General features: G+C 45.3%; 1 protein-coding gene across 1 annotated transcript in view; it reads right to left on the reverse strand.

Annotated features, from left to right (window-relative positions):
* The window catches only part of CAMTA1 (calmodulin binding transcription activator 1), an 890,421-nt gene that overhangs the window by 610,666 nt on the left and 257,790 nt on the right, over nucleotides 1–21,965 (reverse strand). The window contains exon 3 of the mRNA XM_015409145.1: nucleotides 8,998–9,065. Coding sequence (XP_015264631.1) covers nucleotides 8,998–9,065 — 68 coding nt within the window. The remainder of the gene's footprint in view (nucleotides 1–8,997; nucleotides 9,066–21,965) is intronic.

Below are 21,965 nucleotides of genomic sequence, written 5' to 3' on the forward strand. Positions count from 1 at the left end.
CAAAAGTCCAGTAGCACCTTAAAGTCTAATAACATTTGTGGCAGGGTAGGAGCTTTCATGAGTCACTGCTCACTTCTTCAGATGAAGAAGTGAGATGAATGTATATGAATAATCTTTTCTCATTCTCCCTTCCTTCATTTTATGTTTACAACAACAATCCTGTGACTAAGTTGTGCTGAGAGAGAGTGACTGGCCAAAGGTCACTCAGAGCGTGCATGGCAGAGTAAAGAACCTGGGCCTCCCAGATCCTAGTCCGACACTCTAACCGCTTTTCTGTCCTTGTTTCACCCTCAGCTGCACAGCACAGGACTGCCAGCCTGATTCTATGCATTAGTCAGAAGCCTCAGTTGGTTGGATCCAGACTAAATCTTCCAGTGGCAGAGTGGATCTTCCCTGCCTCATCACCACACACACTGCAGCCCACTGATCACTATGAAATGCTATTTCTGGGGGATAAAGGGACAATGACAAATATAATGAGGGTGTCTGCAGCAGGAAGTGAGAAATCAGAGAAAATTGCCAATTTACTCTGGATATCTGCATAGTGAGTATGCATAGAGGATTTCAGCCTAAATATCCCCAAATTTCCCATGCATGTGAGAAAACTTACATAACGAATTAAAGTGTTCTGAGAAATCAACGATACTTAACAGCACTTTCTGAAAACAGAAAAACATGGATTGCCTGGGGAATGGAGAATTTGGGCTTTTTCAAATTTCCCCATAACTTTATAAACCTGTTTGGAATTCTCCAAGATATGTCCCTCCTTCTTTCTTTTCTTGGGTTTTGTATTTGCGTGTGTGTGTGTGTGTTCTCTGCAAGAACTCCTAATTAATTTCCATGATTTTGTGTAGAAATGGCAAATTATTTCAGATTTTCTATGATGTGACTGTACTTCACAGCCATTTCATTTATTTATTTATTTTTACAGAATACACACTAATGACTACCAGCTCCATTGTGGATTAGATGGCCAATTAAAAAAAACTGTAAGCAAACAAATGTGATTACAAGAAAACATCAAGGAAAGCACATCACAAAATGTACTTTGTTAATTTATCTTGATGTGGCATTTAGTTTTTAATTAGTTTTAATAATACTCAAGTTCATGCATTAGCATATTTTCTAACAACAATCAAAAAGGAACAGCCACAGAAATTTCAGCAACATAAGTCCATCCGCATTTGAGTGGAAAGCACACTGCAAGCTTTGGGTGTTTTTCTGGCAATTCTGATTCCTATTTTATGACACTATCAACACTGTCAGTCCATCTGCATTTGAACAGAAAACGCACTGCAAATGTAGGGTGTTTTTATTACCCTGACGATATTAACCGGAAGACAGATTACTCTAAGAAATGTTGTCCTTTGAGGGCAGGTTTGCGGCATCCAGCAGCACGATGGAACGTGCAATTCCACAGATGCTAAGAGTGCCTATCTCATGATTTCTTGATTGCATAAAGTTGCAATTGTGGGCTTTTTCTTAGTTATTACTTTCTAAGCAATCTCCCCTGATTTGGCGATAAGCAGATGTGATAAGAAACAATAATCCATGATAGAAGATCTGGGATACAATCTCATAATAGCTGTTGTTCATCATTTAGGCTCGTATTGGGCTAGAGGCAGGCAATCATAGACTACAGATCACCACGGGGCCTCCAGCCTCCCCTACCTCTGCAGCCCCAGCTGTGGACACACCCTGCTTTCTACCCATTCTCTCACTTCCAGGTTTTCTTACTCCTTTCAAGAGTTTCCTCATGGCCTTGACCTGCTTCCCTTGGGCTCCTTTTCTCTCAGGACCCCTGCCTCCCCCCCACACCAACTTGTTTTTCTAAACTATTGCATTCCCCCATGTAAGCTACTAAGCTAATGGTAGTCAGAGACCCATCTGCCTGTCCCATCCCTCCATGACATTAGGACAGGCCAGTCAATTTACAATTACCCTCCCTCAACTTCCTAGTGCACTACAATCTAGACTTCATTATGTTAGGCCATGAACTTAACCATGGACTCAAATGAGAAGACTCTCCAGACACACCAGACAAACCTTCTTGCAACTAAGAGAACTCTGCGAAGGAAGCTGAAGATGACTTGGAGACCCAGGTTCAAATCCCCACTGTGCCATGAAACTCTGTAGGTGTCTTTGGGACAGTCACACATTCTCAAGCTTACCTGCTTCACAGAGTTGTTGTTGTTCTGGGGACAAAATGGAGAAGAGGAGACAGACACCTGCCTCTATGAGTTCCATGGAGGAACAGCATAAACATACATACATAAATTAATGGCTCTGACCTGCAAAACAAAATAGGAATGGGTCCAACCCCAGTGCCAGTTTTTGTCAATCCACAATCACCACAGGCTGAGAAAACTTAGTGGCAGCAATTCCAAACTTCTCCACTAGTTGCTATGTCATTTAGATGCAGCCGGTGCTCTACCACTGAATTATATCTTCCCCTCTAAGGGCACTAGGCTTGCAACTGCTATGAAGGTCTATAGAAGCTTTATCTGAGGCATTTTCACATGTAAATCACTGTTCTAGGCCACAGGCATCAAGTGGTGAACATGCACAAAAGAAGAATTCCTAAGTATAAGACGACTTTCAGCACACTGGGACAAATCACCAAAGATAATTGCAGAGTATCCTTCTTTGGAGATTTATAGCACAAGATTGGATGAGTTTCTTTCAAGGATGTTTCAGGCAAAGGGCAGAAGGCTGGAACAGATTATTGCCCTTCCCCCAGTCAATTTTAGTAGCCATATAGCTAAGCAGGGCCAGCATTTGGATGGGAGACCATCAAGAAGACCGGGGCTCTTGTGCAGAGAATGGTAATGGCAAACCATTCTTCTCTTGCCTTGAAAATCCCACGAAGTGGATCTTCATTGGTTCACCATGAGTTATTTGTGATGATGGCATGCTTTACCTTCATGCCTCACCCACCCACACATGCTAAGGTAACCAGAGATAACCAGAGAGAGCCTATTTTCTGAAGCTGGCAACATGGAGCAGGGCCTCCTAAGTAGCAGCACCTTTCCCGCAGAGACCTTGCTCTCAGAAGCCCTACCAAGCTCAGTTGCTCTTTTTCAACAACTGGTTAAGACCTTCCCACTTAAACAAGCATTGGGTCGTTTCCCCCCTCTCTCGGCTGGCAGCTGCTGTGTTGGGTTTTTTTTTAAGTATTTTAATTGATTTTAATTTTAATTGTACTTTAATTGTACTGAAAGCCACCCAAGGAACCCTTGTAGGGCAAGTCATTGGGGAAGGTTTTTTTTTAAAAAAAATACAAATAAAGTAAATTCTATGACCTACAATTCAACAGGGATTCTTCCAGCTCATACTATGCATCATTTTATTAAGAAACTCTATGAACTGTCAGCAGCACAATTCATTTTTATTAATTTTCTCAAACAAAATTAGTAGCAGGGAAAAAACACACCAAAAAAAAGAATAGGAGAATGTTCCAGTCCAGTGCAGGATCAATGTCATTAATTCTTTAATACCAAGAGGCCTGTTTGTATGAACTCAGCATTAAACTGCAGCAATTAATTTCAATATATTATATATATTCCAAAGCAAATTCAAACAAGTAATTTAAGGTCCTTGAACAGCAATTGTGCACACAACACACACACCATTTTTTCCTCCTCCTGGGACATTATGCTTTCAAGTATAAACACACAGGAGCAGCATATTGTAATATTAATAGTAATATCGCTATTTTTGTGCCTTGCCTTTAGCAGACTAAACAAACCCTCCAAATTTTACAAGGGAGGAAAAAAAGAAAAAAAAACCCTTTGCAATACACCCATAATCAGATGCTTGAATGGTGGCGCAACGGCTATTCCCCTGACTTTGCACAATGACTTTGGCTCATTCGATAGGCTTGCCTTGGCACAGACTTGAAGATGACGATCTCCCATTTTAATGATATAGCTCAAGCTCCCTGGTCATGAAATGGCATTTCCCCAAGAGCACTGCATAGGCTACTTTCGGACAGGCACAGGGAAGGGAGAGGGGGAGAAATTCTTCACCCGATGAAAAGAAAGCAACAACACTGTGCAGGAATTGCTCTGGTCATCAGAATGAACAGGAGACAGGTGTCAGAATCCCCTGGGTGTGCGACGACACCACCTTATGGTAACCCCCACCCCACCCCCAACAGCTCATTGGTTTTTCCTGGCCTGGTTATAAATGCTTCTATCAGACTTGGATAAGAGCCAGCATCTGGACTTCTCTGCATTCCTTCCTGGCTTCTAGCCAGATAACTCTGTCTGTCCACTCTCTAATATCTTGGCCTATTATATGCTTGTCCCATTCCTCTTGGGTCAAACTCCTTCCCCAAAGTTTCCCCTGCATCTGCAATATTCTCATTGCTGTAGGCTCCACCGAGGCCCTTAGCCTCAGCCCTACCAGTGCTGGCAATACAATAACCTAACCAGAATGACATGGCTGGGCTTCAGCTTAGTCATACCTGGATCCCATCTTTCTCTAATGACTAGATAACAAGGTCATGTGGAAAGTTCTTGCAACAATTGCTGCTCCACCCCACGGGCAAGTTGACCCCCCCCCCAATTCTGTTAGCCAAGCACTACCAGAGTGGCAAAAAAGCCAGCCTTGCAGAAGTAGAAAAGCATGCCTCAATTGATCAATTAGCTCATAATAGTTAACCTGGGGCTGGGGAAGGAAGGCTGGGGCAACTCATCACATCCCCAGTTAGAGTTGTAACCATTTCTATGGTTTCTGTACTCGTGTTTTTTTAATGACTTAGTTGTAATGTTTTACTTTGTGAGCTGCCTCAAGCAGGTCTCTGGAGAGGTGAAACATACATTTTCTAAATAAATAAGCAAACAGATATTGAAGCGGTGGCAGAATTAGACAATGAGGAAACCACCTCAATGATCCTGATGAACTCAGAGAAGATGCCAGGCCAAGAAAGGAAGGAAAGCTAGTGTTAGGATAAGCTGTTGCCAACAGTTTGGAAAAACACGTTCAAGGAGGCAGTAGGTGGCCAGGCTTTGCAAGGGCCAATGGGAAGAAAGAGAGGCTGACATAATGGGGTTTAGAAAGATCCTCTGTAAAGTGGCCCCCAATCTCCTATGAAATAACTCAGTGTGTTTATTTACATGTTATATAAGTTGGGCCTACAGACCCTACTGGAAACCTTTCTAGCAGCCATCTTAACAACACTGGCTCCTGGCTCTTCCTTCCAGACTCCACTAGGAGGCAAATGGCCTCTCATCCAAACATTAACTCTTTATTAACTGTATAATCCTTCTTTATACTCTTCACCACAGAAGCATGTGGCTGATGCCCTGCACAAAGTGTCTACAAGAATGGATCTGCCCAGAAGGTCACTCACCTCAAGGACGGAAAGCTCCAGTAGACTCTGAGCAAGCACAAAACCCATCCAACCAAGAATTAACTAGGTGCCACTCAATGGCCTGTTATCTACCTTCTTATGAAACAGGATGGGCCATAAGCTCATATATGGGCTATAAGATTATACGTAGACATATATAAGCACATTTAAAGTAAATGGACCATGCGACAGGCAGAAAGGCTGATGCAGAAATTCTTACAGAACCTTTAAAAAAAAAAGCAAGATGGTTCTCCTTGTGTTTGACATCTCGGGCCTATCTTCCCTACCTTTATGAATTATTAAACACCAGGGAAACTGATTTGTTCTTTTTTGTTACAATCAAGAACAGTTTGTGTGTTTTACTATACTTCCCCCCCCTCCCCCAGCTAAGGAATATAACACCAACAACTCATTAAACATAGTGCTTGCTTTGTGTCAGAGCTGTATATGTGGACTAGGGATGCCAGCCTCCAGGTGGTAGCCAAAAATGAGAGATCACGGTCCATGACAAAAAATAACGAAGAGTCAATAAAGATAAGTTGCAAAAATGTTTACTGTAGAGCAGAACATTTTCTACAGAAATTACTACAGTAAACATTTTTGCAACTTATCTTTATTGACTCTTCGTTATTTTTCTCAACCTCCAGGTGGTGGCTGGAGCTCTCCTGGTGTTACAACTGATCTCCAAGTGACAGAGATCAGTTCACCTTTGGGCTGCCAAGTCCCCCCGGGGGGCGGAAATCCCCCCACCCCAGAGTCCCGTTCCCTGACGCCGGGGAATCGGGCCCCGGGGGGAACCCCACCCCAGCGTGCACGTCACAGGGAAGTGACGTTATGACACCGGGCACGCTGGGGGCGGGGCCACGGCCATACAAGGGAAAACTCTATGGTTTTCCCTTGTATGGTCGTGGCCCCGCCCCCAGCGTGCCCGGCGTCATGACGTCACTTCCCTGTGATGTGCATGAGGCGCGCCGGGATACAATCGAGAGTCCCCCGCCGGCAGGGTAAGTGCCACTTGGCAACCCTAGTTCACCTGGAGCAAATGGCCGCTTTGGAAAGTTTACTGTATGGCACTACAACCCATTGAAGTCCCTCCCCTCCTCAAACCATCCTCAGGCTCTACCCTCAAAATCTCCAGGTCTTTCACAGCCCAGAGCTGGCAATCCTAACTGTGGACGGCAAAGAAAAGGTAATCTGATTGCATGTTGGTATCATCCTCTCCGCTCCCTCCCGTCTTTGCAAAATGTACTCTTGTGTGTGTCTTTTGTTTTTTCGCTGTCTACAACCTGGTACAACTCAGTGAAGGAGCTTTCATATCATCAAGGCCAAGCCTGGACAAACACTAGGGGGGTTGGGAAAATTCACCAGGGAACTGTACCAGATTCCCTTCTTAAAACCATGTCTTTAAATAGAAGACTTCTCACATCACAAACATAATGTGCACAGTTGTTTTTGCCTTCTTGAAACGTGTCCAGGTTTGGCAACAATCGCAGAGATGAAAACAGTCCCTCTCCCCAATGAGTGTGATCCTGGGATTCCACTCAACCAATTCTCATTTATTTTGAATGAATTAGAGCTGAAATTAATTTGCTCCCTGAAATTCTACTAAAAAAATTATCCACAGCAAATTATGATACTGAACATTCATCACAGTCGCTGCACATTTGATTATTTCCCAAACATTCACTGACTGATATTTGTATTGAACATACAAGATCTAATTTCAGTACCAGGGAGTTCAAATGCAGCTATATTTTGGAATTGTGCCATATTCAATTGAAGAGATGGAGTGGCTTGTGCTATTTGACAGGTGACGGTTTCAGAGGTTTCATATTTGACACCTGCTCAAATCACAAGAGATGCCAGCAAGCCGAAGCCTGCACTGGAAAGCCCAGTTATGGGACAGTGAGGACCACCAGACAGAGTGGGCTGTACTTTTGAAAAACTGTGAGTAGAAATGTAAAGCGCCCAAGACTGTAAGGTTAAAACATCATATTCAGATTTCATATGGCAGTTTTGAAGAGCTAAATGCGACTGTTTACCAAATGTCAATAACTTTGCAAATGTTTCCTTTCATTCGATTTCCCTTTATGCCATATATAGCCAAAAGAAGGAGAGGGTGGATGTCCCATACCCAAAACATGTTAGCTGGCCTACGGATGTAAAGCTACTTTCCATACTGAGGAACCATATTCTCTCCTTGTCATGTGGACCAAAAAAAGCAACAAAAGCCCTCAGAAAGAGGTACCCTTTGCAGCTTCCAAAAACAACTCAAAACCAGGCACGTTCCTTAAAATTCATGTTGCTCTTCAAAGAACTTAAAAAAACAACCCAAAACAAGCAAACACAAATTTTCCAGGTTTCTTAGCACCACTAAAAATGTCAACATTTTCAAGTGAGAGAATATTTGCAGATTCCTCTCTCTTTTCCCCTGGCTTACGACAGTCATGAAAATTACAGAGCGAGGATAGATGGGAGAAAATGCAACATCAGTCATGGAACAAACACAAACAACATGTCTTCCCATGGCTTGTTTCTCTTGGAGAGGAAGGAATTAGTCTAGTTAGTCTAGCACGGGGCCACGCGCCAGAACAAGGCCTGCCGGAGGAAGCTGCCCAGAAGACCTGCTCCAGAAGGGCACCAGAAGAACGCCGACATCCGGAGCCGCGGGAGGAAGCCGGAAGCCAGATACCAACAAGCCCGGGGTGCTGGTAGGCAGACACTACCCCATTGACAATGTGGCCCTAGTTGGATGAACTGGAATTTGGAACTATATGTAAACCGCTCAGAGACCGGCAAAAAGGTTAGAGCGGTATATAAATGGAATGTATAAATAAATAAATAAATAAATAAATAAATAAATATTGGCCGCTTTTCTCCCTAACGGGACCCAAAGCAATGCACAACACATAAAAATACAATAAAAGAGACACAATTTAATTGCATCCAGAATCCAATGGGCCAGTTCTCCAAGACCACAGGGCACGAGCCATTGGTTAGAAGCCAAGGTCCTTTGGTGCTTTCCCTTTGGCTTGAATCCAAGGGCTTTGCCTCCCCTGTCCAAGATATATAGCTGAGAAAGGAAGAGCACATGAAGGCATAGCTAAGAAATTGCAGCTGATAGCATTTCTCCTGCCAAATTGCCCTCCCTGCAAAAGCTTAACCCAATAAACAAAACAGCAGAGATAGATACATTTTAGACAGTCGATATGCCCCTCCTTCTATCCTGGAAGGTTTTGGTTTGTCTTTGATTGCTGGTCCAAAGAGTTTGCTACAATTGAGAATGCCACGGAGATGAACAGACAACACCCCTTCACTCAGCAAAGTCCTCGAATCTATCCTCCCCAACAGATATAATTAAACGTTAAGCCATTGGGCTAAAACTTTTTTTAACCTGTCAAGACTGCAGATGGTCTGGTTTTAATCAATCTGATTTCATTCGATAAAATACTCATTAAGTCAATTAATGAGACTTTGGTGTCACGAGCTATCAAGCATGACTTGGTGGGCTGTTGGCTCCCCCCACTACCACACTTTTGCCTTCACTTGGTGACCAATGAATTGATTTAGCAAGTCAAGTAAAATCAGGGGGGAAATAAATCAATGGACATTTTCACAAGGCGAGCTATTTGGAATGTTACCTGGTTTTAGGGGATGTCGTTAGCCATTCTTCATGCTTTTCGAATGTTATTAGATACGCGGCAATTTCCTGGAAGAGAGAAGGAAAAAAAAGCTGGGTTTAGAAACTTTGTGCATTCAAGCAGCTCAGCGCCTCCAAGCCCACTTTCGGAGATCAAGCCTGCAGCCGGTTGTGAACTGTCTAACTTAAAAGAGGTCAAGGAGGGAGTCAACCAGTGCACCAAAGGACAACAGCCACACCACCCAAGGAGGCCTCCTTGCAGTGACAGGCCAAAGTGATACCTTTGAACATTGCTGCCAAGAGTAGTCCTGGGCCCCTAAACAAAGATCATCTTTGGGTTCCAATCATGTTACCAAACTAGGGTTGCCACTACTGGGTTGGAAAATACCTGGAGACTTTGGGGGTGGATCCAGGAGAGGGCGGGGTTTGGGGAGGGGAGGGGCCTCAGCATGGTACAATGCCATGGAGTCCACCCTTCAAAGCCGTCATTTTCTCCAGGGGAGCTGATCTGTCAGCTGGAGATCAGTTGTACAAGTGGGAGATTCCCAGGCCCCACCTGGAGGCTTGCAACCCTATACCAAACCTCGAGCCAAACATTACAGGAAAACAAATCACATGACTTGTCCAACCTCATGGTCCCGAGTAATCAGGACCCCCTGAAATTTTTCTCCTAATCGTCCCCCCACCTTGTTAGTGCTGTTCCTTGACACTCTATGAAGGGCTCCCCTGTCAAGCTTGCTCATTGTTCAGAGCAACTAGGAGCCACTGCCTTCAGCTTGCACTCTGCGTGCTTTATTTTGCCTTGATCATCTTAAACAAAGGTACATCGGACCCTGGCAGGGTTTGCCACCTGCCCCTTGAACCCTCTTCTATGAAAACCACTGCTTTAAATCACCAGAATTATTTTTTTAAAAAAACAAAAACAAAACACCACTTTGTTTAGAGACGTGTGTAACTAAAATACTACAATTGCCGTGCAGCTCACATTAAGGTCACTGGTTCACTTGTATGGCTTAAGATAAACTGCGGCTTTATTTGATTCGTCTTTTAATGCCAGTTTTAATCAGCAATGGCAAATGTTAAATAGGAAGCTAAGAGCTCACAGAATGCTACTTGAACAGTTTTAGGCTATTTTGGTTCTTTTGGATTCTCAGTCATAAGAAGTGTGTGTGTGTGCGTGTGTGTGTGAGAGAGAGGGGGGGTGGATGACGTGGCAACTCTCTTGCAATAACTCACAATGAGGCCTGGGTAACAAGCAAACATAGTTAAATAGTTAAAATGCAGGTGATCAAGTAAGTTAATTCAGTCTGTATTCATCTAGCCCTGCTTCTCTGCAAATAACAGATAAATGAACTTGGGGGGGAATATCAGAAATTAGTCTTTGTGTTGATGGGCTTTCAAATTTGCAAATACTTTGGTCAGATCTAAAGTCTTAACCTGCCATCAAGCGAGACAACAGAAACTGTCCCAGTCACAACACTCACAATGACAGTTCTTTGGAATTTAAAGTCATGCCAGCTAAAGCAGAAAGATGCCAAACCATGGCTTCCTCTATAAAGCTAATTAAATATCTATTCATCCAACCTTATGACATGCAATTAGAATGACCAGCCTTATCACTTTTCAGTTCATATTGCAGGGGATGGCCTATAAAGCCCTAAACAGCTTGGATTGAAGACACCACCTCTGGTTTTGGTTTGCAAATATTGGAAAACTTCAGTCCCTGGTTCAGATAGATCAGGAACATTCTTTTAAGTATGCCATCTACATTCCAGGTCAGCAGCACAAAGACATACACAGAGAGACATTCACACTAGGTACCCTTCAACTTCCTCTGTCATAAGGAAAGTCTGCTGGATCAGGCAAATGGTCCATTTAGTTCTGCACACTGTTCTACATAGTGGCCAACCAGATGCCCCAAAGGACCTAACAAGCAGGGACATGGAGGTCAAAGCATCTGTATGCTGTTGCCACCCTGTAGCTGGTTTTAGAAGGTACACTGCTTTTAAGGATCAATGTTCCTTTTGGCTAACCTGGCTAACAGCCTGGCTAAACCTCTCACCCAAGAATATGTCTAGTCCCTATATCAGCTACATCTTATAGCAGCAAGTTCTGAAATTAATTATGTTTTGTGTGATGTCCTGTACTACTGCCCAGCAACTAAACTGCTCAACCTGAGTGTGTACAAAATCTTAAATCTACTTTCTCCACACCTTTTATAACTTTATAAGCTTCTATTATGTGCCTTTACCTCTAAAGAACCCCAATTTTTACAAACTTCCTACTTAGGGAAGGTTTTCCTACCCCTTGATCATTTTGTTTGCCCTTTTTTTGCAAAGGGGTGTTGAAAGACCTGAGGGGTGTTGAAAGATGTGAGTCAGATTGAGGTGATGAGAGAGGAGGTCTTAGGACTGATAGAGAACTTAAAAACTGATATCACCAGGCCGGAATGGCATACATCCAAGAGTTCTGAAAGAACTCAAATGGGAAATTGTGGATCTCCTGACAAAAATATGCAACCTTTCATTAAAATCTGCCTCCATTCCAAAGGACTGGAAGGTAGCTAATGTCACTCCCATCTTTAAAAAGGGTTCCAGAGGAGATCTGGGAAATTACAGGCCAGTCAGTCTGACGTCGATACCAGGTAAATTGGTAGAAACTGTTATTAAGGAAATAATTAGTAGGCATTGTTGATGAACAAAAACTATTGAGGCAGACTCAGCATGGGTTCTGTAAGGGAAGATCTTGTCTCACTAACCTGTTAGTGTTCTTTGAGGGGTGAACAAGCATGTGGACAAGGGGGACTCAATATATGTTGTTTACCTTGACTTCTAGAAAGCATTTGATAAAGTTCCTCATCAAAGGCTCCTAAGTAAGCTAAATAGTCACGAGATAAAAGGACAAGGAAATAGTGAGTATAAAGGGGCAATTTTCTCAATGGAGAGATTAATAGGAAATAGAGAGTGACTATAAATGGGCAATTTTCTCAATGGAGGGTGGTAAGCAGTGGGTACCACAGGGATCAGTACTGGGTCCAATGCTTTTTAACTTGTTCATTAATTAATTGGAGTTGGGAGTAAGTAATGAAGAGGCTAAATTTGCGGATGATATGAAATTGTTCAGGGTGGTGAAAACCAGGGCAAGTGGGCATCAGTGTGGCAAATGGGGTTCAATGCAAAGTGATACATATTGGGGCCAAAAATCCGAACCATAAATACACGTTGATGGGGTCCGAATTGGCAGAAACTGACCAAGAGAGAGATCTTGGAGTCATAGTAGATAATTCACTGAAAATGTTGAGACAGCGTGCGACTGCAATAAAAAAGGCCAACACTATGCTGGGGATTATTAGGAAGGGAATTGAAAACAAATCAGACAGTATCATAATGTTCCTGTATATATAGATTCTGTGACCTCATTTGGAATACTGTGTACAGTTCTGGTCATCATACCTCAAGTAGTTTCCGCAGGGCCTGTAAGACGGAACTCTTCCACCAGGCCTTCAACTAGGACCACCACTACCACCAACTATTATTACATCAATATTTGTGGTTAGTGGACTGGCTCTGTATGGAGATCAGACCAAAATGCCATGGAAGGCCAGAAGACCACTAAGTCGGGATTTAGTATGTCATCTTTAGTATGCCACCTAAACTTACTGATGGATAATTGTTGTGAGCATCTTAAATGTCATTGTATGATTGTTTTAACTGTTTTATGTTTACCGGCCATACTATGCCGCTTATGTGAGCCGCCCTGAGCTCATCCGCGGGGAGGACGGGATATAAATATAATAAATAAATAAATAAATGGATATTATAGCACTGGAAAAAATGCAGAAAGGGGCAACTAGAAGAATAAAAGGGTTGGAACAGTTTCCCTATGAAGAAAGGTTAAAGAGCTTGGGGCTCTTTAGCTTGGAGAAACGATGACTGAGGGGTGACATAATTGGGGTTTACAAGATTATGCATGGGATAGTGCAAGTAGAGAAAGAAGTACTTTTCTCCCTTTCTCACAACATAAGAACTTGTGGGCCCTCAATGAAATTGCTGAGCAGTCAGGTTAGAACGGATAAAAGGAAGTATTTCTTTACCCAAAGAGTGATTAACACATGGAATACACTGCCACAGGAGGTGGTGGTGACTACAAGCATGGACGGCTTCAAGAGGGAATTAGATAAACATATGGAGCAGAGGTCCATCAGTGGCTATTAGCCACAGGATGGCCCTGTTCATACGAGCCCATTTGGGCCGGGAGCGGGACGGAACGGGGGCGGAGCAAACCGGGCATCCCCGGCTCCTGGCCGAACTGCGCATGTGTGAGCATGCGCAGTTCGCCAGGCTCCCCTTCCCACCGTCGCGTTCTCCCCGGCATCTGATCGTGCCGGGGAGTGTTGCGACGCGGCTCGGGGGGTCTGTGAGATCCCGCTGCGCCGTCCCAACTTTGCTGCGGCTCACTTTAGCCGCGGTACTAGCGTCTAATTCCCTGCCGTATGGCAGGGACCGATATAGATAGGAACTCTCAGTCTGGGGCAAGTGATGCTCTGTATTCTTGGTGCTTGGGGGGGGGCAACAGTGGGAGGGCTTCTAGTGTCCTGGCCTGACTGGTGGACCTCCTGATAGCACCTGGTATTTTTGGCCACTGTGTGACAAAGTGTTGGACTGGATGGGCCATTGGCCTGATCCAACAGTGGCTTCTCTTATGTTCTTATGTTCTTTTTTGCACCCATCTTGAGATACTGTACAGTATCCCATATGCGGCTGCACCATAGATCTGTGCAAGTACATTACAATACTGCCTGTTTTGCTTTCCAGTCCATTTCCTCATACTCTTTAGCACAGAATTTGCTTTTTTCATAACTCTGGTACCAAGTCAACATTATCACTAAGCTACTCACCAGGATCCCAAGATCTTTTTCCATCTCAGTCACTGACAGTTCAGACCTGCTCAGCATACAGGTTAAAAAGATTTTCTTGCCTCACTGTGCATCGCTTTATGTGTGTTATGGTTTGTCAAGCCAGTTCCAACTTATGGCGAGGCTATGAATTAATGACATCCTCCAAAACATCCTATCGATAACAACCTTGCTCAGCTCTTGCAAACTGAGGGCTGTGGCTTCCTTCATTGAGCCTATCTATCTTTGTGTTGGGTCTTCATCTTTTCCTATTACCTTCAACGTTTCCTAGCATTATTGTCTTTTCCAGTGCATCTTGTCTTCTCATGATGTGAGCAAAGTACAACAGCCTCACTTTAGTTAGTTTCTAGGGAGAATTCAGACTTGGGCTGCGGTCACACAGAGCATTAGCCATGCTACAGAGACGGAAGATAGGCGGATTTTCCGGGCTCGATCACACCGCAACATCTGGGAAGCATAGAGCTCCCATGGCGAACCCGAGGCTTCCCGTCGAAGATGCGGAGTTAAAAACCGCGGGGCAAGGGCTGGCGTCTGATCGCGTTTCCGGTGGTGGCATCTGGCGCCCGCCCATGTCCCTTCGCAAACAGGTTCCCCCCCCCCAAGTCTCCACAAGATGCGCACAAGAACCCAATGGTGCATGCGCACAAAGAGGAAAGCAAAAGTGGTTTCGGCTTTAAAAAAAAATGACCCCGTTTGTCACGGCAGCAGCGCGTAGCCATTGCTGGTGTGATCGCGCCGTGCCACTTCTTTGCCGTGCTGCAGGATCGTCGTGTGATCACCACCATCGTTTACCCACCGGCGCGGAGGGTCAGACGGTGGTGTGCCACCAGCGCGTCTGATCGCGTAATCACGGATCAAACTGTGCCGGGGCAATTAGCCATGCTGACCCCCCCCCCCACGGCTCGCCCTCCCGCCCCGTGATATCCGGCCTTGATTCCGTTTAGAACCCACTCACTTTATAATACTTATAACAAATCTTTTTAGCCTTAAAATGGCCAGGTTGGTGGTCATAAAGGTGTGGATGCCTCATTCAGGCTTTGCACTGTGCTTAAATGAAAGGCAGGAAGAACTTGGGTTTAAAGCTGTGAGTTTTGAACAAAACAGGGTAAAATACAGAGTAATCCCAACGTTGGTGTGAGGAGAGAAATAAGTCTCTCTTGTCTCTGGGCTCTAATTCATGAGCTCCAGGGAGGCCTGCTTGCTTGGTGAGGTGAGGTCTCGCCTCTTTAGAGGCTCTGAGGAGCAACTTTTCCTCACAGCTGGCAAGAGATGACCCACGTATACCCCAGAACAAAAAGGCCCATGCCAGAAGTCAGTCAACTGCCTTCTTCAGTCAGCTGCCTTCTCACTGCTCCACAGGCTGCCTTCTCTGGAATTCCTTTGTTCATAGAAATATTCCCTCAGGGGAAAAACAACACCTCAGCTTTCTTTCCCTCAGGCCTTTTGTCCTGTTGCCAGGCCACCGCTCACCCAGCCTGTGAGGAAATCAACCTCCCTCTAGGGGGCAGCATTTCCACCCCAGGATCCACACCATGCAGGAAAAGGCGAGTCACAAACCTAAAGCTAAAAATATTCTTAAAGGCTTGTGCTGACATGATGCCTTATTTACTAAGCTGTTTCCCATTTGCTGCCGACAATGATAATTATTGAAATCCTGCTTATTTTCATGGCTGGTGTTCTAACTGTATGTAAGATTTTTGTATTTGGCCAAGTGCTTTTTATCCTGTTTTTCACTGCTGTCCTGCTTTATATTGTTGATTGGCTTTATTATGGTATAATTGGTTTTACTGTATTTAATTGATATTGGGAAACGCATCGAGTGATTCTAATCTGAAGGAGAGCGGCGTCAAAATGCTTTAAACAGATAAATAATTGGCACATATTTTTAGAGGGCCTTTGGGAGGTCCCGGTGGATTTATAAACTTGGCCACTTCACTACTTATTCCTGACCATTTACACACAAATTAAATTGCACAGAAACCAGTGGAATCTCACTGCTTACTTTCCTCCATTGCATGAACAATACAAATTAGTAGCATGCCTCTGCAGATATGGTTACAGCCAAGTGACGAAGGCACTTCACGGCTAGCAACTTCTGTATCAACCCTGGTAGGTTTCAACAACTGCACTGACAGATAATTAATAACAATAGACCTTGTAATGGTGTAGGTAGACAGCAGGGGTCATTTCATAGAAAAAGAGCTAGGGGAACTCATTAGCATAACTCATTAGCATATGCCACACACCCTGACATCACTGGAAGTGTGTCATAAGGCCACACCCCCTGACATCACCGGAAATGTGTCATAAGGCCACACACCCCGCCCCCAACGGTCCCGGCCGCCCCCGCCGGCCTTGCAGCTCCACTGCCGAGCCCCATGAGGGGCCCGGCGGTGGACCTGCAAGGCCAGCGGGAGTGCAAGGAAGCCCCACGAAGGCCCTCCCTGGCCCCAGGCAGGCAGGGGTGGGGAGAGGCAGGGAGGAAGCGACTTAATCTCCCTCCTCTACTGTCTCCTCCTGGCTGAATGAGGGCCGGAAGCGGAGCGGCCGGAAGCAGGGGGCGGGGCTTCATCATGTGCCCCGCCCCCTGTACCTCACCCGGGGGAACTGCGTTCCCCCGCGATCCCCCCCGAAATGACCTCTGGTAGACAGGGAAGCTTCATCTAAGAAGGGGTGGGAAATAATAACTGGCTTCCGGGGGGGGGGGAGTCTTGTGCTTTCCAGTCAAGTTAAAGGTTCTTGTTCTTCTTCCCTGACACAGTCAATACTAGACAAGATCTCTATCTTGAGCTTCAACCAAACAGCAGGACTTCAGATTCTTTGCTCTGACTTCTATAAGTCCCACAGGTTTCCTTCCAGCTGTCACAGGGCCTGTTTCTGGCTGCAGCTCCCCCTCAGACTTGCTTCTCTCTTTTCCCACCCTTTTCCACTCTTCCTATCCATCCTCCCCTCAGGGCAAAGCAACCATTTCTTAGGCCACAGTAAGAGTCAGGAGCTGTTGGGTGATGGTCCCAGTCTCAGAATCACCATTCCTTTGTTGTTTAGCTAGTTTCAAGGGGCATACCAAGACCCATACACACAACACTAGTAGTTCTGTGAACTGAGTCGGGTTGCCAGGTCCCCACTGTCTGCCGGTGGGAAGAGTGGGGTAGGGTTGTCAGCTCCAGGCTCATACCTTGAATAAAACACTGTTGGTCTTAAAGGTGACTCAAACTTTGTTCTACTGCTTCAGACCAACATGGCTACCTGTCTGAATCTATGCAAAATTGAATTATTCAAAAGGGCTTTTCTATGCAGGCAATACGGTAGCATCGTACAAAAGGCATCACAAAGTTACTTGGATAAATTATTGGGGGACCGTGGCCTGCACTACTAGTGTGCAGATCGTCGTGGGTTGGATCATATTGTGTAATTTTTGCATCATTTAATGTGTCATGTTAATACTCATGCTTTGCTTCAGTTCTGCTTTTAGACTTCTGGTTGGTTCTACAACCCAAATCCCGTTTCATTGTTTATTGAATGTCCTGCCTTGTTGATTGTACTGACTCCCTCTGTGTAATCCGTCTTGAGTCCAAGTGAGAAAGGCAGACTATAAATAATGCAAATAAAAGTAGATCAAAGTAGATAAAAATCATGATCCCCTGCATTTTCCTACTTTTGATGCCTTTAAAATCATGACTTTCTTCAAAAAAATTAATTTCCCCTTAAAATCTTGTGCTTGGCATAATTCAGACTCTGCTCACTCATGTACAGTTCTGAGCATGCTACCAAGATAAAACCAAGATATGGGCGGGGTTCTTCTGTCTTATTTTATACAGGAAGGCTGACAAAGTGCTTTGACAGCCTGCACATTCTGATGGGGTCAGCTCTGCCAAGGTCCCCCCCCCATTAACGGTAGACCCTTTTGTTGGGTCAAGGAGATGGATGGGGGCTTGAAATAACACAGCCACGCAGCCGCCTCTGGAGCCACACAGAAGCTCTCAAGCTTGAGCAGAACTGGAAGGCTGGGCCTCAGTGGAGGCCAGGTAACATGCGGAGATGGATGACTGCAGCCTGGCAGGAAGTCCAAGTGGTGCCCGCAATCCCTCATTCGGCCTGTCACTCTTTGAAAGGAGTAACGGCAGCCGCAGGCCAAATTTGTCTCTGATATTGAAACTGCAGAGAGGATGCTCAGTAGCAAATTTTCTTTATTCGATGCCTGGCACTTGAAGGGCTGGTAACTAACAACCAGCCCAGTTTGGATGGGTGGGGGAATATGAGAGCAAAACTATCCAACGGCAGGCAGGCAGAAGCCCTTGGGTCAGAACCCGGTCCGGAATAATAGGAAGGCAAACTCGCTTCAACCTGAAACGGCATCCTGCTTGCTCTCCATCCAACTTTCCAAGCAAGACATTTTAATTTTTTTATTTTCCTCTTTGTTTATGACAGATGAGCTCCGAGGCACGAGGCAGGGCCCGTTTAAGGCTGGGCGGAGTTTGCCGCCACTATTGTGCATGGGCAAGCAGCGGCAGCTTATTTGTAGCCAGCATGCAAAAACAAGGACTTCCCTTTCCACTCACCCAGCCAGCACTTCTGGGAAGTTGGCTAGGATACAGGAGGGGGTGGATAGGCAGAAAGACACTGCAGCAGGGCCCAAGTCAGCATACCCTGAGGTGGGGCAGCCACCAGGGCCCAGTGCTCCTGGTGGGGCCCACTGCTGCTGACTTGCATTCCCTTACCCCACCTGCTTACTTGCAAGCACTGCATCATTCATGCTCTCAGCTGTACACAGTGCCCAGCACAGCCAGGGAAGAGGCATGTAGGTAGTACAGGCATCTGTGAACATGGGCAGTGAAAGGGCACATGAGAAGGGAAGGGAAGGATGGACAAGAATTTGGGCTGGTGGGTGCAAAGGGAGGCATGAGCAGGGGCATGGAGGAAGAAGAAGAGTTGGTTTTTATACCCCACTTTTCTCTACCTTCAGGAATCTCAAAGTGGTTTACAATCGCCTTCCACAACGGACACCTTGTGAGGCAGGTGGGGTTGAGAGAGTGACTGGCCCCAGGTCAACCTGCAGACTTCATGTGGACGAGTGCAGAATCAAACCTGGTTCTGCAGATCAGAGCCTGCCACACTTAACCACTACACTATACTGGGCAGAGCAGGGGAATGGGGCCCTAGGCAATGCTCCCTCTAAGCTGTGGAGTCTTGTGAGCAAAAATTCTACTTTGTGAGCTACTGGCAGTAAAGTTGTGAGTAAGCAATTTGGCTACTGCATAAATTAGTTTGCTCTGGAGCCATCCTTCCAGAGCTAAAATCTGTGAGCCGGAGGCTAAAAAACTGTGAGCTAGCTCTCACTAACTCAGCTTAGAGGGAACACTGGCCCTAAGCACTCTCTCTGTCCAGTTCCCCCCTAAACTGGAACTAGCCCTAAACTGAAACAATGTGTTTTTTCCTCTGCATGAGTAAACATGCTTTTAAATAAGGGGCAAACTGTCGTTAATGAAAGAGGTTAATACTGAAATGCACAATTCTCCCCTGCAAATTTTGACTGCAAAAAACACCTTACTGGAGGATGCTTAGTATAGGCAGCAGGCCAGGCAAGATGGTACTGCTGCAGCTACTGATTGGTACTTTACTGACACCCACCGTCATTCAGGCATGTTTACCCCATGAATACTGCAGGTGGGGCAGAAGTAAAGCAGAGGCATAAAATGTTGTATAGTTCCAAGGTGTGTGGACGTGTGCTAGGGCTGCCAGCTCCAGGTTGGATTTTGGGGCTGGAGCTTGAGGAGGGCACGATTTGGAGAGGGGAGGGACTTAAATGGGGCATAATACCATAGAATCCACCTTCCAAAGTAGCCATTTTCTCCAGGTGAATTGATATCTATTGCCTGGAGATCAATTGTAATAGCGGGATATCTCCAGCTATTACCTGGAGGTTGGCAGCCCTGATGTGTGTAGATGTGTATGTAACAGCTTCAGCAAAGGATCACAAGTCCTCCTGAACACATCTCAGTGCTAGTTCTGGGGCAACCCTTAAATAGGGAGTTGCCCCAGTTTCAGAAATGACTCAACTTGGCATTGTCCCCCCCCCCCCGGTTATCTGGAGTCTTGACTGAGCACAAGCAGAGACTTTCACGCCGAAGGAAACGGAAACATTTCAACAGATTTTTTAAAGTGAGTTTTTATAGAAAAAGGTTTTATCTGTGTGGTACCAAATCTAAAGGGTGTGGGGGGGAGAACCCTATACGTCTTCAACCAGCTGGCCCAGGCATCTGCTAGAGCCACAAAATGCAATTATATTATTCCCAAATGAGACACAAAAATATCTTGTTTCCTAATAGTCTTGGTTTTAAGGCTCATACTTCACGTCCTCTGGGCATTTCTGTGGTGCCAGATCTCTGCGCTGTGTACTTTATTAGCGCTGCGTGAATGTCATATTAATGACTTCTGAGCAACATGTTTACCCTGCAAAGAAAGTCCAACCAGAATCCATTGTGCAAACTTTCACCACTCTTCCTTCCCATACATGAGGGGGCGGGCCAAGCGATGCCCATGTGGTTCAGCAAGACTCCCCCATGCCCAGTGGATTGTGTCCCGAGACTACTGGGGCAGGTAGCCCAATAGCAGTTCTGCTCTTAATTAAATGCTGTACTTACCTCATTTATACATCGTTCTCTTCTGAGACTACTGGGGCAGGTAGCCCAACAGCACTTCTGCTCTTAATTAAATGCTGTACTTACTTACCTCATTTATACATCGTTCTCTTCTCCTCCTCTGTATCCTAACTACAGCCCTGAGATGAAAGTTACCCTGTGAAGATCAATGCTCCCTCTAAGCTGTGGAGTCTTGTGAGCAAAAGTTCTACTTTGTGAGCTACCGGCATTAAAGTTGTGAGCAAGCAATTTGGCTACTGCATAAAGTAGTTTGCTCTGGAGCCATCCTTCCTAAGCTAAGACAAAAATGTGTGAGCGGGAGACTAAAAAACTGTGAGCTAGCTCACACTAACTCAGCTTAGAGGGAACACTGCTGAAGATGTATTACTGGCCCAAGGAAAACCAAGAAGCTCCCATGGCAGAGAAGGGATTCGAGCCAGGGTCTTCCAGATCCTAGTCTGACATTCTAACTACACCACACCAGCTGACTTGGTTGTTTGAGAAGTGAATAACACTCCCAGGTGATCTCTGGAACAGCAGGCTGTGACTTTCCTGTATCGAATATATTGTCACGGGTATGCTATTCTTATTCCCATTTCACAGATGGACAATAGAGGCTTAAAGCATGCAGTGAGTCCATGGTTCAAGAAGCGAGGACCAAGCTTGGAGCTCCTAAGATCCGACTCTCTACCCCCAGAACACACTGGCTCTTGCTGTGGTTTGCCTCTAAACGGATTATGCCCCAGTGAGCAGTAGAAGTGGCTTGAGGTCCCATTGTGGACACAGCCTTGTGGTCAGTCATGCATGGCCTCCGTCTCCCTTCTGCTACAGAAACAACAATAACAGCGATCTGAGTATTGTGAGGATTCATGGGGGAAGAACAGCAAAACCCTATATAAAATCATTAAGAACCAGTCTTTGCTAATCAGGCTACAACAAACAGATCTGGTGCAAGCTCTCCTGATGACCCCTCTGCCCCACTGTGAGTCAACTCTGGTGGGATGCATGAGGGAACTTGTATTGAACCCCAGCAACCACACCTATGCTTCCAACTCTTCGTAAGATTCATGCATGAAACCTACCATTAAACATTCAAGTCCTGCAAAGTCATAATGTCAGTTTCCTACCCCCACAAAAGAACCAGCACTGAGATTAGTTGAGATGGACCTAGACCTTTAAGGATAGTATTTCTCACATCCTTCCAAGACCTTCATAGAATGCCAGCAAACCTATCTGAATTGCTGCATCCAAATAAATCTCATAGTTGTAAGCACTTTTCTGGGTCACGTGGTGGCAGCAGCCCTCAGGACTCTGCCTCCCTTTCCCTATCCATTTCCTTCCTGCCATCCGCTCAGTCTAGGGATGCCAACCTTCAGGGGGGGCCTGGAGATCTCCCAGATTTATACTTCTCTCCTA

This window comes from Gekko japonicus, unplaced genomic scaffold (assembly GCF_001447785.1).
Source record: "Gekko japonicus isolate JY-2015 unplaced genomic scaffold, Gekko_japonicus_V1.1 scaffold98, whole genome shotgun sequence".
Lineage (NCBI taxonomy): Eukaryota > Metazoa > Chordata > Lepidosauria > Squamata > Gekkonidae > Gekko > Gekko japonicus.